Source organism: Sinohyriopsis cumingii, chromosome 6 (assembly GCF_028554795.1).
Source record: "Sinohyriopsis cumingii isolate HCF-2022 chromosome 6, ASM2855479v2, whole genome shotgun sequence".
Lineage (NCBI taxonomy): Eukaryota > Metazoa > Mollusca > Bivalvia > Unionida > Unionidae > Sinohyriopsis > Sinohyriopsis cumingii.
In genome coordinates, this window is record NC_142966.1 from 51,352,715 (window position 1) to 51,371,091 (window position 18,377).

Genomic DNA, 18,377 nt, shown 5'->3' on the forward strand with positions numbered 1-18,377 from the left:
GTTGAAGAAGACCAGAACCATTTGGATGACCGATTACCCACTGTTTCTAAAATTATACAGAAGAGACACGCTGTACTTCTCTCGGCTACCAATTTTACACTACACAGACTGATGTTCGATGCGAAGTTTAACGGTCAGGAGTCGTTTTGCCAAACTAAGCACTTTGCGTCAGGCTATATCACCTTCAGACTATGTAAATAAGCTTTAATCGTATCTGCAGCGTGCATATGTCTTTTCATTTCAATGTTGAAGAAAGACAAGATAAAACTGTTCGGTGTGAATGTGTTGGAGGGGACACGATCCACCTGTGATATGGTATTTTTAGTCTATAATGATAATTTATTAAATTTTAGTTTATGCACAACTTGATGATCTTGAGTTATTGTAGGTACACATTGCCAGTGTTGCAATGGGGTTTGTCTGATAATGACCATTGAGGGAGGAATTGGTAGTGTGGTAACATGGTGTAATGCCAAATTATAAGGCTTAGTCAGTGCCTAACACTTGGATAGGGATGTTGTACATGTACCTTGAAATTGAGAGGCAGCCAGGGACTTGTGCGAGAGACTGTTATTACCCTCGTACTTGCTGTCTTCATGAGGCTTCTTGGATGAGCACGGGGGTGGGGGTCAGGGCATGAGCAGAACTATTCCTACTGGTTGGCATTGGCAGCAGAACTCAAAGAGCCAACCAGAGTTGATAATCTTACGTAACATTGCATGATCATATAGAGTACCACGTTATCAGTCACTTCTCTGGTTTTTCAAATGTACAGACAATGACTAAACAGTTTCATTTCTCTGGCTTTTCAAGGTACATACAATGGATTTTGAGTCTCCGCATCAAACTTTTCTTATGGATTTGTAATGGGCCACCACCACCCCAGTCACCACCCATTAATGAATACATCGTGGGTTGTGCCCTTTTGTTGTTCATGCTCATGGGGCTACCATGGGATAGGATATTTTTCCCCAATCGGATACTCATAAGCTATGCTAACAACGTAAAGGTCATGCCCATTAAATACATTTCTTTTACAGTTTTAAATAGGAAAAATATAAGAATATTTTCTTCATGCTATGATCAGCCTAGCTCTATTCCACGAATTTGGGATCAACCCAGAATACACTCTTATGCGGGGATCTGCCTAGCATAGATTTAGTTAAGATGGGATAAGCCCAGAATACATTAGCATGCTGCGATCAGCTTAGCACATAGTCTACGTAAGCTGGGATCAGCCCAGAATACTCTTGAACGCTGGGATCAGCCTAGCACAGATTTTACTTGAGTTGGGATGAGCCTAGCACAGTCCACAGAAGATGGGATCAGCCCAAATTACACTGTAATGCCGGGATCAGCCTAGCACCAATTATCCTTGAGCGGGGATCAGCCCAGAATAAACAATAATGCTAGGATCAGCCTAGCATAAATTTACTTGAAGATGGGATCAGCCCAGAATATACTCGAATGCTGGGATCAGCCTAGCACAGAGTTTACTTGAGCTGGGATCAGCTTAGCACCAATTCTGCTTGAGCTGCGATCAGCCCAGAATACACTGTAATGCTGGGATCAGCTTAGCACCAATTGGGAATCAGTCTTTTACATTGAGCTGGGATCAACCTAGCACCAGTTCTACTTGAGATGGGATCAGCCCAGAATACACTGTAATGCTGGGATCAGCCTGGCACCGATTGTGAATCAGTCTTTTGCATTGAGTTGTGATAAGCTTAGCACCAGTTCTACTTGAGCTGGGATTAGCCCAGAATACACTGAAATTCTGGGATCAGCCTAGCACTGACTGGGAATCAGTTTTTTACATTCAGATTCTAGTCAATGATTAGCCCCCACAGAGAGAGCCAAATATTTTCAAAATATTAAAATTAAGTATTGATGATATATTAGTTATGAGTTTGATGTTGTAGAATATTGGCATGTTTGAGAGAGAGAGAGAGAGAGAATGCATATACTCATGTATACTATATTTCTTACAATGCATGTATTAAATCATTCCTCGTACAATTAAGTATTGTTTTGTTGTGCATAAAATATTAAATTAAAAGGCTAGAGCCTGTAAACTCCAAAATCTTTTAAGACGCCCTTTCCTTGTATTCAAAGCTTACATTACATTCCAGTGATATATGGGGTCTGGAACAACAGCAGCATCAAGAATCTGTAAACTTCAAAATCTTTTAAGACGCCCTTTCCTTGTATTCAAAGCGTACATTCCAGTGATATATGGGGTCTGGAACAACAGCAGCATCAAGAATGTGTACCACAACAAACCGAGTTTACGATCGGATGAATCGTATTGTCAACTAGAGTGATTGTCACCTGAACGTGAGTGTACATGATGGCGATAGTAAGAGTGATATGACCCAAATTTTAACATTGTGTCCACCACGAGGTTACAGAGATTGCAAAGAACTATCATTGGTATTGTTAAAGGAGCGTGATGACGACCCAGACCCACTAGTTCCTGAGAGAAGTCCTCTACGAAAGATCATCATGCAGTTGCAAAACATGATGCACAGCACTTTACTCTTATTATAACAAATGTCAAAGCTGAGAAACAAGCTAGATCTAAAAATGAACACTATTTGCGCGTATTGTGATATATTAAAAGTGATTTTAAAATGTTTTAAATAGCTGTACTGACATTTAAGTGTGATTCATCATGTTACCGCTTCGGTGTTCAACATTTGGATGTACTCATCTTGTTTTCAGAGGACTCAACATTTTTGAAAGAATAGATATGATTTATAAGACAACAACTAGCACGACAATGTATGCTCTCCCTTTCGTTAGTCTGATGCATGATGCTCTCACTCAGATATTTGATTAAGACAGACTGAGACCATTTTGCCTGAATAAAGACTTCCAATGTACATCAGGAATTGCAATTTGTTGCATGTATTTAGCCAGTATCCAGTTACCATGCGCACACAACATTATTAGTGTGGACAGTATTTACAGAATATTTAATTGTGTAGCTCCCCTATCAACGTTTCCATTAAGTCACCGGCTTACGATTGTTTTTTTTTTTTTTTCTTCTTCTTTTTTCGTTTTTATGTAACTCGACTTACAAACGACATGTTTTAAATATTATATTCACGTGAATGTTATTAATTCCTGATGCTGGCCTTTGAGAAATGCATTTGCCTATTCCGAAAGAACTAGACTAAAACAAGATTTCGGTGACCTTTCTTTTCTGCACTTGTCTTTTCGGGTTTACTTGGAATTTCATATAATTTCGCCCGTATCTGGCTACCATAGGCCAGAGAGAGAGGGGGGGGGGGGGCCTTTGGATATTTTCATATTTAATTGATAATAAATAATCGATTTTTAGAATATTATAATATGTTAAAGAAACAACAACAATAATAAAGCATTAAATACATTACAGTCTGTCCGCCTTGTAACCAAACATTTTACCGTATATTGTCGGCAGTTGTATCATTGATTATATAAACACTGTAGATAAATCCCAAGGCAAGTGTACACATCTCGTTACGACGAACCATGTTCATGTAGGTTACTTGATATTAGTTCAGTTTCAAGGTTTTCGTCGAGCCTAAATTCTTTTTTCTCTCACTCTATATTTCACCGTAGTCTGTCCCTTATGCATGAGAGGAGAGAGGGGAACGGAAAGCAGGAATGATAGCGATGAAATTGTTTACCATATTAAATTCATTTAGAAACGGGGATTATTAATACGTTATTTTCATACGTCACTAATGTTTAATGAGTGGAAATTCATCATTGATCGCTAGGCCTAGAATCAACAGGATACATTTGCAAGAATGTTTATGTATGCGTATTATTGCGCCGTGGGCGGACCACAGTTTGATATGCAATAATATTGGTATATAAAATTGCTGTATACTAACACTTTAAAAGCCATGTTCATTTTAATGTATGTGGTATATATATATAATATATATATATATATATATATATATATATATATATATATATATATATATATATATATAGAGAGAGAGAGAGAGAGAGAGAGAGAGAGAGAGAGAGAGAGAGAGAGGGAAGGGTAGGATCGAGAGAGAGAGATTGCGAACAACGCAAAATATTTTTAACTATTCTAAGCGCTTACAACTCTGTCTTTGTAAAAGGCAATTACTTAATAGGGACAAGATAAACAATAAACACAATGAATGAAGGCATTGAAATTGCAAAGGCTTATGTAACTATTTCTAATAGAATTCAAGTTTGAAAATGTTTGCTGTGGCGTCCAGTTAGTTTCAATTCAGACAATAAAAAACGCAACCCTAGTTGGTGTTGTATTTGAAAAGGAGGAACAAGTAGCGTAGCCGTAAATAATAACATGGAGCTGCGGAGGCTCATTGGTTGGCTTTCCGACTCACGACTGATAGGGTGTGTTTTCGAATGCTACCAACGGACCATTCCAGATTAACTACCATGGTGTGTCCTTGGCCGTGGCATTTTACTCTAATTGCCTTCTCGCTAAATAACCTACTTGTATTGCTGTGCCGTGAAAGTTTATTGAGAAAATAGGGGCTGTAAATAGATGATAAGTTTATTTGCATGTGGTGCCTTTTTGGAATCGTCATGGCTTAAGCCACATGGTTTCTGTGTTCGAAAGAGGCTTATCCAATTAGATTTTCTGGTTTTAAAATTCAAGAAATGAAGCCCTGAGTATCGCTGTTAGAATTATGTCACTGAAGTATGGCTAGCGGAAGAAAATTGTTATACAACTAGATTTTGGATAATTAAGAAGCTGGTCAGGTATTGCTCGAACGATTTTGATAGTATATTATTATTTGACTATTGGAGTTGATTTTGTGGCATTATTGTCAACTCTAGGTTTTAATAGAGCCTAGAACGACAAAACCAAGACAACTTATTTTAAAATTTAGTTTTCGAACTGGAAATCTCTTCCCCAGCTCTGCTCGCGTTTTTATGTCACTAAAAGGTATTAAATATGTTGTAAATATTCTCTGACACAAAATGTAATATTCTCCATGTTCATTGGAGATCCGCTTTGGTTTTATTAAATATATATATATATTTACATTCGATTAATAACCTGATTATATATTAGAAGATGAACGTTGAAGGAATCATTTAATATAGCAAAAGCTATAGATGACACTCGTTCTTTCATTTCACCATATGATGCCAAATATTGTAGTTCTTAAAACGATGAACTCTATATCAGCAGTCTCATATTGAAATAGAAACTCCTGATATTAATATATGGAATATTGTCCCTAGTAGAAGACTACCATGTTTATAGAAACCGCGCAAGCTCAGTAGTTGACGTGCTGGACTCGCGAATCCTAATTATTTTGCTGTGACGTATCAGACCAATTCATAACCAAACTCATACACTTAAATACTTTTGATTTTGAATTATTAGTTGGAAATACAAAGGGTCAAAATGAAATCGATACTTACAAAAATAATGACACACCACTGCATCATCAATGATCCAAGTCTTACTGACTATCAATTCACGCATCACTCCTCTTGATTACGAATAGTCTGGCTTCTGAGAGAATTGACATGTGTGATAGCCATGAGAGAGATACAGCATATCTGACTGATTGTTCCAAATAAATGACTCCTGAAAAATTTTAATGTTGGTTCCAATGCCGAAAAATATTACAGAACATTTGATTCAAACTGACTTGGGAAGATTTTTTAGTCTTCATTTTTATAATCGAAGCAGTAGCAGGTGCTGAAATAGAACACTAGATGATGAAACAAACAAACCGTAATAGTCGCGGAAAACACCTGTGACTAATAGAATCTATGGTGAGGTTTTCATCGAAGCAAACGAAATCCCAGTCAAGGGGTTACATTATTGAACTCCCCACGAGGCTTGGCTCGTGGACAAATAATGTAACCCCGCGACTGGGATTTCCTTGTCTCGGTGCAATCCCCAATGAAGATTTTTTTTTCTCACCTAATATTTTCCATTAGAGTTAAAAGCTCTTCATTTTGCAATATATCTTAGCACATGCAGCACACACAGTATTCATCACTGACTAATATGTCTTCGCCTGCAGGTTATTTGGTCCGTTAATGTTTTATGAAAATCAGAATAATTATTACAGTAGAATTCAACTATATTTACCGCTTATACACCCTCACCCACAAACAGCTACAACTTAACAGTTATAATTAATACGCATTGTAAATATCACGCGAAGAGTTTAAAGCCACGTGCGAATTTTATTCACTTACAGCGCATTAATACTAATATGTTAATGAGGGCTATGGCGTGACCTGTCCATCCGAAATACACAATTTTTACCAGTGAGAAAATAACAACATAGATCGTTTAATAGTACTGATGTATTATCACATTTAATAGATGTGTGTTATATGAAAGTAACATTAAATAAGTAATGTTTATTCCAAGAAAATGTTTCAATTTCTTCAATTCTAATTTCGAAACGTTCTATTGTAAATAATGAAACGATACTAGGTACACAGCTCTATATATACCATAATGAAAAGTAACTTGTAGAATGAATGATCGTGCGTTTGATTATTCATTGGTAATCAGAAATCTGTGTCACTGTCATATATAACTCTCCTTCTCTTTAAAGGAGGTAAAACTGTTTATGACATGCTGGTGTTGTAATTATTATTGATTGTAAAATTGACCTAGTGTATGAAAGACCCTCCAAACACAGTCCCTAGTGGAAAACCATGTGCTGAATTTTCACGTTTACGGTTGATAGGAAAATTATATGTTCTGTCACGGAACTATGTGTTACTATTAGTAGTGCAAGGATATGCAACAGTGAAATCTACATGTGGAATAGCGTGTGGACGAATAAATTATTCTTTCTGATTGGTAAGTGCATTATTTGTAATTTTTTATTGCAAGTACATCTTTGATTTATCTGGAGCACACCGGATATCTTTGACAAAGTTAGAAGAAAGCACGTTCGACATAACACATTTCTGATTGTTATTAAGTTTTTGGTAGTTGTTGAGAGAGTTAGGATTTTTGTGGCCAGAGATCTGTATAGTTCGTATGTCTGGAACATTGTTTTCTATTAGTTTCTGGCATTGATATTTTCTCATGCTCGAGTTTGTAATGCCTTTAGAAGCCAACTATGGCAAGTTTGCTTTCATAGCCATATTTTACATGAGTAAGTTAAGCTTTTTTGCCCCAACTGCTGCCCGTAAAAACCATTGCTCATTTATCCCAGGTGCATACACGTGTGTTACAAGGGCAAGGTAAAATGGATGGTCAGAGTAAAATAATTAACTCGAACGTTTGTTCATATAACATTTGAAAATATTTACTGGACATCTATCTTGAAATAGAGAGTTAGCGTACATCCTTGGTTTTTCATTGCTTGTTTTCTTTTTATGTCCTCACATGTCCTTGTCTTCATTTGTATCTCGTTAAACTATAAATATTTTAGTGTAAGTTGATTTAATGAGATGTCTTCCCAATTGATGCTTCTGTGTTCTTCGCTCCGTCCCATTACCCAAAAGTGCAAAGTATTGATAAACCATAAAGTTTTCAGTAAACTTGTCGGTGTGCTAAGGTCCAAAAGCAAAGATTCAAACAGTTTATCGATGTCATCATGAGTGACGGTCTCAGTAGTTTTGAGTTTGTTCCATTTCCCTTTCTTCCTCAGATCATTCTGTTTACTTTTTAAGGCTCTCTTGCCTGGTAAAGTTCAAGACCATAAACCAAGCTGTAATTGCATGTATGCCTTCTCAGACACCGTTCAAAAATTTCCCATAAAAAGTCATGTATCTAGGTGTACCAAGTCTCTCTCTCTCACTCTGTCTCTCTCCCTCTCTCAATGTTTAGTATGATGTGTTATCGACGTTGTAGAAACCTTAAATTATGTAATAGTCCAGTTCTTTATATCTTATTGTAATTTACGTTTTAAACCTCTGTAAACATAATTTTTGGTCATTACATCATGTTTATAGTAATTAGTTATGTCATTAATTTGTGTACTCATTCACAAATTCATTTCTCTATTAACAATTTCAAACTACTATATCTGAGCTATGCATCATTCTATTTGCTCATACAGTATTATTTAAATTCAACGTTTGTATTTTTGTATTTTTAGTCAATATATAGACCTTTCATTACCTCCCAACGTTGTTGGCTCATATTCGTGTCCATCATTCTGACAAATCGAAAAGAATGATCTTGAGAGAATGTTGTTTAGGTCAGGTGCTGGCACTTCATATATAGAGCGTATCTCACTGTTTTTCTCCAGATATTTTTCTAGAAGTTTTATGTATCTCAGTGTTTTACTTTTGGTAGTCACATTTTCATGCTCTAAAACAAAGTTTGTGACAAATTGTAAATCTGCTATCTATGACTTCACTGTCGTAAATCTGCTTTCTATGTACGTTTTGCGTTTCTTATTTCATCACCAGATAATGTTGCTTCTCAGATAAAAGTTGCTTGGATTTCAGAGACACATGTATTTCATTTGTTTCCCAGTCATGATGAAGAGAGGAAGAGAGTGGTATTACAAAGCTAATTAGATTAAGGCTTACACTACCTCTCCCCTCCTGAGTAAGTTGACATTAAAACAAAATATCATCTGATGACCGCATTTCTAAACAAGCTATATCAGCTTCATTTTTACAAGTTCAGTCTCTCGGGTGGTTTTAACAATCTTCCGGAACGTGTGAAATATCCGTTTTGACTGGTTGGCACTGTTTTGCTTTCATTTGAGTCAGTCAAAGTATCAGGGTTTGTAAGAGTTACTCTGAGTGGCTCTGATAATGTAGTAGGCAAGGGAATTAAATTTCTCCTATTACGTCGTATCTCTCCCTCGTCAGTTACTACCATGTATGAACGAGGTCTGGATGCATCAAACTTAACAATGCCTGAAGAAAAATGATCTTTAATCCATAGTTTATTCCCTACCTGAAGTTTTGTCATATTTCGAACGTGATGTCGACGATCATAATTTCTCTTTTGAATTTGCCTTTGATAGTCTTCCGATTTCTTCAGTTTCATTAAATCTGGCCATTTCGGTTGTACGTTTTTTGGTGCCATTGGCAAAGTAGTTTGTAATTTTCTTCCCATCAATAATTCGGCCGGGCCGTATCCATTTGGTAATGGTGTTGCACGATTTCTCAAAAGATCTATGTAAGGATAGTTTACTTTTTACTTTTTTAAACATTATTTTAATTGTTTGAACGGCTCTATCGGTGAGACCATTGCTCTGTGGATATTTTGGACTACTTGTAATATGCCTGAATCCAGAATTTGTCGCAAATTCTTTTAGTATTGATACTTGCGTAAGAGAACTGGTTTTCTTAAAGATATTTGTTTCTATTCTGCCAAACAAAAACCATGAACGCAATATTATAAGTGAGTAAATAATATACTGAATAGTCATATTAGACTCGCACTGTGTTTTCTGTCAGAACGATGACACTCTACGTCACATCCTGTTCGGTAAGGGAGTGGAAAACTGTCTTTATGGGTGACTTAACGTGGCAACAATTTAAGCGTATGGCGGCAGAAGGATTAGAGCTGATGCACAGAAGAACAAATGAACAACAATCTGTTTATTAGATTATGTCAATGGACCTATTTCTCTTTTGACTACCTTACATATAATTGATAAGAATTACACTCACAGTCAACGTGATAATTTATTCGATAATTCATTTAAAATGTGCAAGTCCAATGTAAATAATTACAGTTCTTCCAAGATGTTTGCACTTTCTTTTATCATGTATTTCTTGATCGTTTTGCTTTTGCATTTCCTTCCCGCTAAGTTTTTCCCTGGGGTGATTAAATGTTTTCCTCTAATTTTTCCGCTTGAAGGGTATTTTCTATACCATAATCGTATATTTTGCATACTTAAAAGCAAACATACATACATACATACATACATACATACATACATACATACATACATACATACATTCAAGCTGGAAAAAGGCATCAGAACATTTCCCAAAGTTTCGACCTAATTATGGTCTTACTAATCAGGAGACAATGATAAATCTTCACAGAGAAACGTACACAAGAAAGTGACACGTGAAGGTCATGAAATATTTATATTTAGGCACAGAGAAGAAACATTATCAAAGATAATGAAATGGTCTAAACTTAAGGAATAAATGGAAATAACTATATGTTATAGGATGGGATCTATCTTTTTAGACAAATGGACAAAATATTTTGCTTAAAGCTATTAGCTTAATGGCGATAAGTTGTTTCTACTGACCTAGTTAACTACGTCATATCGTGGATTTTGTATTTTCATATGGCGCCATCTACAATGTGTTGATGTACTTCTCTCGCTTTTAGCTTTACATCTCTGATAATTGATACTACGAGAAACAGATAAAGTATTTTTTTTATAAGAGAATATGGTAGATAGTATGTATGTATGTTTGTACCATGGTCAAACACCAACGTCAGCACAATAGTGGTTCCGCCACGGCGATTAGATACAGTTCTAAACAGTTACATAGAAAAATAAATGAAAAAAAATGAAACCTTAGAACATATGTATGCATCAGATACATTCGACTTCACAACCAAATTAGCATCTGAATACTGTCGACAGATGACTATTCAGACTATGAGTAGATCTGCGATGTCTGTATGGAATAATTAAGTACATAGGTCATCCAACTAAATAGGAAATTGTAGCCATAAAAAAAATCAACAAAATTATTTCTCAGTTTGATGATACTATATTTTCATTTCCATGGTTTATATTTTTCTCGTAAAAAAAAAAAGTTAATACTTCTTAGTATTTTATTTCAACCTAATTTGAGACACAAATCTTATAAAGAAGCAGGATGGAGACAAAGAGGTTACAGAAAAATAATAAAGCAACCGATGCTTTAATCCACGATATGACATTAAAATGATAGTAGTCCTGCTGTGATAAGTTGTAACTTGTTTTCAACATGTGCATATATTTCCATCGATGTCGATATTTTCGGGAAAATATCTTCTGTTTAACGTATGCTTCGATTATTATGCGATTCAACCTGGAAAAATAACAACAATAGCCATAATAATATTGATAATGGTTACGATGATAAGGATGATGATTAGGATGAGTATGATGACGAGAAGGTGTATTATGACGATAGAAAAAAATGCAACTGTTAATTGATGGAGCTGACTTAACGCAGGGCAAAATGTAAATAAAAATACAGTGATGGATGTATCAATATGAACACCAACGTAGAGTAGGATGGATGTGTCAATATGAACACCAACGTAGAGTAGGATGGATGTATCAATATGAACACCAACTAAGAATAGGATGGATGTTTCAGTATGAACACCTACGTAGATTAGGATTAATGTATCAATATAAACACCAACATAGAGTAGGATGGATGTATCAATGTGAACACAAACGTAGAGTAAGATGGATGTATCAATATGAGCACAAACGTAGAGTAGTATAGCTGTATCAATGTAAACGCCAACGTAGATTAGGATGAATGTATCAGTATGAACGCGAACGTAGTGTATGATAGATGTATCAATATAAACACCAACGTAGATTAGGATGAATGTATCAGTATGAACACCAACATAGAGTAGGATGGATGAATCAATATGAACACCAACGTTGAGTAGGATGGATGTATCAACATGAACACCAACGTAGAGTAGGATTGATTTATCAATATAAACTCGAACGTAGAGTAGGATCGATGAATGGATATGAAAACCACCGTATACTAGGATGGATGTATGAATATGAACAGAAACATAGAGTAGTACGGCTGTATCAATATGAACGCCAACGTAGAATAGGATGAATTATTCATTATGAAAACCAACGTAGAGTAGGATTGATGGATCAATATAAACACCAACGTAGAGTAGGATGGATGTATCGGTATGAACAACAACGTAGAGTAAGATGAATGTTTCATTATGAACAGCAACGTAGAGTAGGATGGATGTATCAGTATGAACACCAACGTAGTGTTGGATTGATGTATCAATATAAACACCAACGTAGAGCAGGATGGATGTATCAGTATGAACAACAACGTAGAGTAAGACGTATGTATCAATATGAACACCAACGTAGAGTAAGTTGGATGTATCAATATAAGCACCAACGTATACTAGGATGGATGTTTCAGTATGAACACCAACGTAGAGTAGGATTGATGTATCAGTATAAACATGAACGTAGATTAGGATGGATACATCAGTATGAACACCATTTTAGAGTAGGATGGATGTATCAACATGAACACCAACGTAGAGTAGGATTAATATATCAATATAAACACGAACGTAGAGTGGGATGGATCAATGAACACCACCGTATAGTAGGATGAATGTTTCATTATGAACACCAACATAGAGTAAGATGGATGTATCAATATGAACGCCAACGTAGAGCAGGATGGATGAATCAATATGAACACCAACGTAGAGTAGGATGGATGTATCAATATGAACACCAACGTAGAGTAGGATGGATGAATAAATATGAACACCAACGTAGAGTAGGATGGATGTATCAGTATGAACACCAATTTAGAGTAGGATGGATGTATCAGTATGAACACCAATTTAGAGTAGGATGGATGTATCAATATGAATGCCAACGTAGAGCAGATAGATTAATCAATTTGAACACCAACGTAGAGCAGGATGGTTGAATCAATATGAACACCAACGTAGAGTAGGATGGATGTATTAATATGAACACCAACGTAGGGTAGTTCGGCTGTATCAATATAAACGCCAACGTAGAGTAGGATGAATGTTTCATTATGAACACCAACGTAGAGTAAGATGGATGTATCAATATGAACGCCAACGTAGAGCAGGATGGATGAATCAATATGAACACCAACGTAGAGTAGGATGGATGTATCAATATCAACACCAACGTAGAGTAGGATGGATGAATAAATATGAACACCAACGTAGAGTAGGATGGATGTATCAGTATGAACACCAATTTAGAGTAGGATGGATGTATCAGTATGAACACCAATTTAGAGTAGGATGGATGTATCAATATGAATGCCAACGTAGAGCAGATGGATTAATCAATATGAACACCAACGTAGAGCAGAATGGTTGAATCAATATGAACACCAACGTAGAGTAGGATGGATGTATTAATATGAACACCAACGTAGGGTAGTTCGGCTGTATCAATATAAACGCCAACGTAGAGTAGGATGAATGTTTCATTATGAACACCAACGTAGAGTAAGATGGATGTATCAATATGAACGCCACCATAGAGCAGGATGGATTAATCAATATGAACACCAACGTAGAGTAGGATGGATTTATCAATATCAACACCAACGTAGAGTAGGATGGATGAATAAATATGAACACCAATTAGTGTAGGATTGATGTATCAAACTATTGGAGATATTAAAATATACTCCATCCTCATGTCAATCAATGCTTAGGTGATCAGTCTTTAAAACAAAATATCCAAGGTAGAGGAATACTCGTGAGCTATAATATGTGTACATTTGCCTTTGCGGTTCTTATATATAGTGCATTTACATTTTCTTTTATAATACAGAAATTTCCAAAAAGGGCTCTTTTAAAATTAAGGATATCATCACATAAATTGATTTAGAAACTGAGAGATGGAACATACCATATCCTTTTCAACATGGACTGAGTCAATTTTGTAATATGCTCAAGGAGCATTATCTCATTGGATGCAAAGATTATTTTCTGCTTGGAAATAAACACAAATATCGTCGATTTTGGATCAGGTCAATTAAGTACAAATTCATACGAAATTTTTCTGAAACCTATGCTGAATAATGACTTACTGTACGTATAAAAAGAAAAATTATTTGATTAAATTCCATTTATTGTCATGTATATTAACTTTAGAGAGAGAGAGAGAGAGAGAGAGAGAGAGAGAGAGAGCGATCACCTATGATAGGGGACAATGCCAATACGGTGCAGTTAGTATTACAGAAATCTCCTTCACAACACTCGCTGCATGTCGATACAGATCGTCTAATGATGGCGTGGTCGGGGTTTAGGAAGCTAGAAGCTGAACGGCAATGCTGAGGAAAATAAGAGAAATGAAATGATGTACAGATAAGCGATATGTATTGAGATCCGTTTGAAGCAGACGAAACATGACGTTGACTAATATTGAAATTTAGTGTAATGTGCCACATCCAACATTTTAAATGACAATATAAAACAAAACCCCAAAAATTCTACCAAAGTACCTATCATATTATATAACCATTTTATGTTCTTCATCTTTCTGTTTATTCTAAACTGTCGCTACTAAAATGATAAATAACGAAATATTTAGGGCATCATTGGTTAGAAACGTTCTAGAAATACACCTTGAGCAAATTTAAAGTGGTATTACATACAATATTTGATGTCAAGAAAGTGGCACTCATTATTATATACCTATCCGTAGTTAATTTAACATTAACCCATAGGTTTAATTATTAGCATATATAATTGAATTAACATTAAAGGTTGTTATAGAAATGAGGGGAATTAAACATTAGGACTCCATGGTGAAGTATTTATGAGAAAAGAGGAAAATTTAATCTTAAAAATGACCTCTTACAGGAAATGTTACCTTGAAACTACACTTACAATCCAGCACGCTTTTCAGCAAGAACCAACACTTAGTCATGCAATATCCATTAACCATCCAAAACCCACATTTACCATCCAACTGACCGTTAGGAGCAAGCGATTCCCACTCATACGCAAACAAAAAGGTATGAGCGCTCACCCATAGACAAACATATTTGCACACTCTCATAAATGAAGTAAAAGAATAACAAAAATAACGAGCAATGTATTTAAAGTGCACACGGATCGAGCTCATTGTTTTAAGTCTGATATTTTGATTCCGCAACGCACTGCATCAGTTTTGCGACTCGAGTGATAATACTTTGTTGGTTATAGACTGACATCAGGTATGACATGATCGCACATTAGTTAGACAATGGCAGGAAGTCAAAGATAAAACAAAGTTTCTGATTGGTTGATTTTATGAAGATCGCCAATCAAACAGCTTCTTATTAAGTTAAGTTCGCTCATCTCAACATAGGCCCCTGACGGCGGTATGATCTAAGGAACTCACCTTTACAGATTATTCACATCTCATCACTGTTCGCGTGGATTGGAGTATTCGGTCACTTTGCTAGGAGCTTCCAGTGGGTCGGTGGTTCTTCCCATAGTGATCCCGGGTTCTTCCTCCACCAAATATACTGGCTATCATGCATAGCCTATAATGTGCTGAACAAATGGCATTAAATTCCACACAACCAAAGCACATCCGACGCGCTCGATTCCAATGTACTGTCCAGTTTCAGTTCATTTAATTGAACATCGCTTCAAAACCTTATGAATTCATGAAATATCATAATATCATTCATCATGCTTTAATAATATTTTAATTTGTGTGTGTGTGTGTGTGTGTGTGTGTGTACACAATGCATGTCGTAATCGGACTCTGTATCGTGATATGAATCATATAATGACGCACCATGTAATCCAGACCCAACAACCCCAGCATACCCTTCCAATATACAAAAAGGTGTTCTTTCAAGAAGATGTCGACTCACTTGTCCAGCCTAATGTTTCATTCTTTGAAATGTAGATTACACGTAAACTTCTGAGCGTGCGTATCCCATCAGCCTAACCGTCTTAATTCTCTCTCTCTCTCTCTCTCTCAGAAAGTTTAGATCTAAAGAGGTTATCCGATAGAGATTCGGGTTGGGAAAAGAAAGTTTATATTGCTCAAAATTTTAGCTAGCAGTGATAGGTATAGTGAGATTCAGTTATTTTGTTTCAAGTCCATCACAAAGATTTAAAATATCAGTTGAAGATATGGTACTTGTTAAGATATAGCTTTCAATGATATACTAGGCATATTTTTATCCTATAAAAGAACATGCAAAACAGCCAGATATGTTATAGTATTTATCGTATAGTTCTGCAGATACATTTCGTGTCTAATAGATGTTATTTATGTATTGATTTCTAGTATATAGTGGCATAAAAGCGACTTTTCAAACCGCAGAAATATCACATTTGGATAGGCATACCTGTGCTGTACTGTAACACAGATGTAAAAGAACAGTTATGAAATAGTGAAATGAATAGAATATTAAAGATATGGAAAAGATGTTCTGAATATACGCATGTACTAAAGAGACATTTGATAATATATTACATATTTAGGTCGACATCCAACAGAGTAGACTTTATCGTTGTCACCCCACAGACGTTCTTCGATGTAGCAGAACTATAATGTGCAAAGAAGTTCACAACATGTTAGCACATAACAAAGAAATATAGATTGATATAATAGCTTTAAAGACTTTTTGATATTTGCAACATCGGAATATTTTATATGCACAATAAACTATGAATTATGTGTCAGTCTTAATCACAAACAACGCGTACTTCATTTTTTGTTTTACAATAATTAGCATGAATATATTTATCAGCAACGCATATATAATAATGATTGTAGTTTATTTATTCATGCAATATTTAACCTAATAAAAGTATGGTGTTCTCCATTCTTTTCTTTACTTTATGTTTCAACATATACACAGAAACGAACATCAATTAATTTTTCTGCTGTTAAGGAAAACGTTAAAGGTAATGACAGATATCTTAATTATTCGAAAGCAAAGATAATAATTATTACAACATACAACCTCTCTTTAAAATCTAATCATAAATAGTCCGAAGATTGGAGCAATTACATCACATAACAGCCATTTTTACCATACCTCTCCATGAGCACATTGCACAACATTGAGACACTCCGACGGATGGCTTAAATGTTGGCAGTCATAACAGAGAGGCCCTCTCGAGTTATTGCTACCGAATCCTAAAAGTGGAGTTGTAGAAATTTTGAACAATCTCTCATAATCAGGAGTCAACGAACCTTAATAAAATTTCTTTAAAAAAGGTTCAGCTAAATACTGAGACAGTCACCGTTTTAGATTTTAACCGTCATGATATGCGTAACCAGAATATCTGGTCCAAATGTTAGAAAACAACAAAAACATATCCTTAGCATGTTTCAGTCATATCGCTACGATGTCTGCAGTGTGGCAGTTTATAGTGATGTCTAGCACTGGGGCATCATGCCACAGACATGTAGCATAATATCCGACCCAGTCACATTATCCTGACACCAGGCCGACCAGTCCTAACACTAACCTCTTAATGCTGAGCGCCAAGCGAGGCAGCTGTTAGTACCATTTTTGTAAGTCATTGGTATGACTCGATCGGGAATCGAACCCACGACCTCCCGCATCTGAGGCGGACGCTCTAACCACTAGGCCACTGGAACGGTGGTATCTTCAGAAGCTAACAAGATTCATCATACTTAAAAATAATGGAATAATGGTACGAAAACAAATATAACGCAATAGACCATTACATACATACATACATACATACATACATACATACATACATACAGACAGACAGACAGACAGATATAGAAAATGAGACAGATAATAATAATGGGATAAACTGTGTAACGTCAGCATTTACAAAATAATTTCGGTTCACCATATTCGCTGAATCCATAGAATGATCGAGATCACCATAAATATTACACAGCCTCTGCTTGTTTTAGTTAATAAAACAAAATGTGTTAAATTCAATAGGAATCTATCAGTATAAATGAATTACAACAATAAACACAATTTACGGTCTGCATAATACAATTTCGGATGGATGTAGCATTTAATTATAAAATGGAGATTAAGACACAAGAAGGAAGTAAGGAAGCGTCACAACCTACCATCGTCACCACATCCATGACTATTGCAAAAAGAACTCTTACAACATCTTGAACATCTACCAGGAACGTTATTATTCTCCTCGCACGACTTAAAAATGAAGGAATGGACCACTTAGCCTCTATCGAGTTACAATAAAAAAAGAATCTTAGCAGCAGAAATTTATGAATTTGTTAAAATTGCAACTTGTTTAATTATGGTTCAGAAAGATTAATAAAGATGTAATCGAAGAGAAAATAATAAGTTAAGTTACACATTCCAAATAACAACTTGATGTTGAAAACTGCCATTCAGTTCTTATTTGTATCTGATGAAACATTTACCAGCAGTAAAAAAATTGAAATACAAACAACATCCCAAGACGTGGTTAATGGACAAATGTTTTTGAAAAAAAATTAAGAGATTATAAATATTATCGTCTAAACATTATTATGCAATAGGTGCGTTTATTCTATTACATCTTTACAAAGAGCTAAGAACAGATCTTTGTCTTGACGTGTCTTTGAATCATAACATTGCTAAAGTTGTCAATAATGCGATATTATAGTAAACGCAACCAACGTATAAGTCTAACATAAAACCAC

At 35.5% G+C, this 18,377-nt stretch overlaps 1 protein-coding gene across 1 annotated transcript in view; it reads right to left on the minus strand.

The window, feature by feature from the left end:
• Positions 1–10,818: 10,818 nt before the first annotated feature.
• LOC149796922 (uncharacterized) overlaps positions 10,819–18,377 on the minus strand; it is a 39,609-nt gene continuing 32,050 nt past the window's right edge. Inside the window, exons 3-7 of the mRNA XM_089960308.1 lie at positions 17,796–17,883; positions 16,768–16,868; positions 16,200–16,271; positions 13,914–14,049; positions 10,819–11,004 (exon numbers count right to left, since the gene is read on the minus strand). Coding sequence (XP_089816434.1) covers positions 11,000–11,004; positions 13,914–14,049; positions 16,200–16,271; positions 16,768–16,868; positions 17,796–17,883 — 402 coding nt within the window. The 3' untranslated portion in view covers positions 10,819–10,999. The remainder of the gene's footprint in view (positions 11,005–13,913; positions 14,050–16,199; positions 16,272–16,767; positions 16,869–17,795; positions 17,884–18,377) is intronic.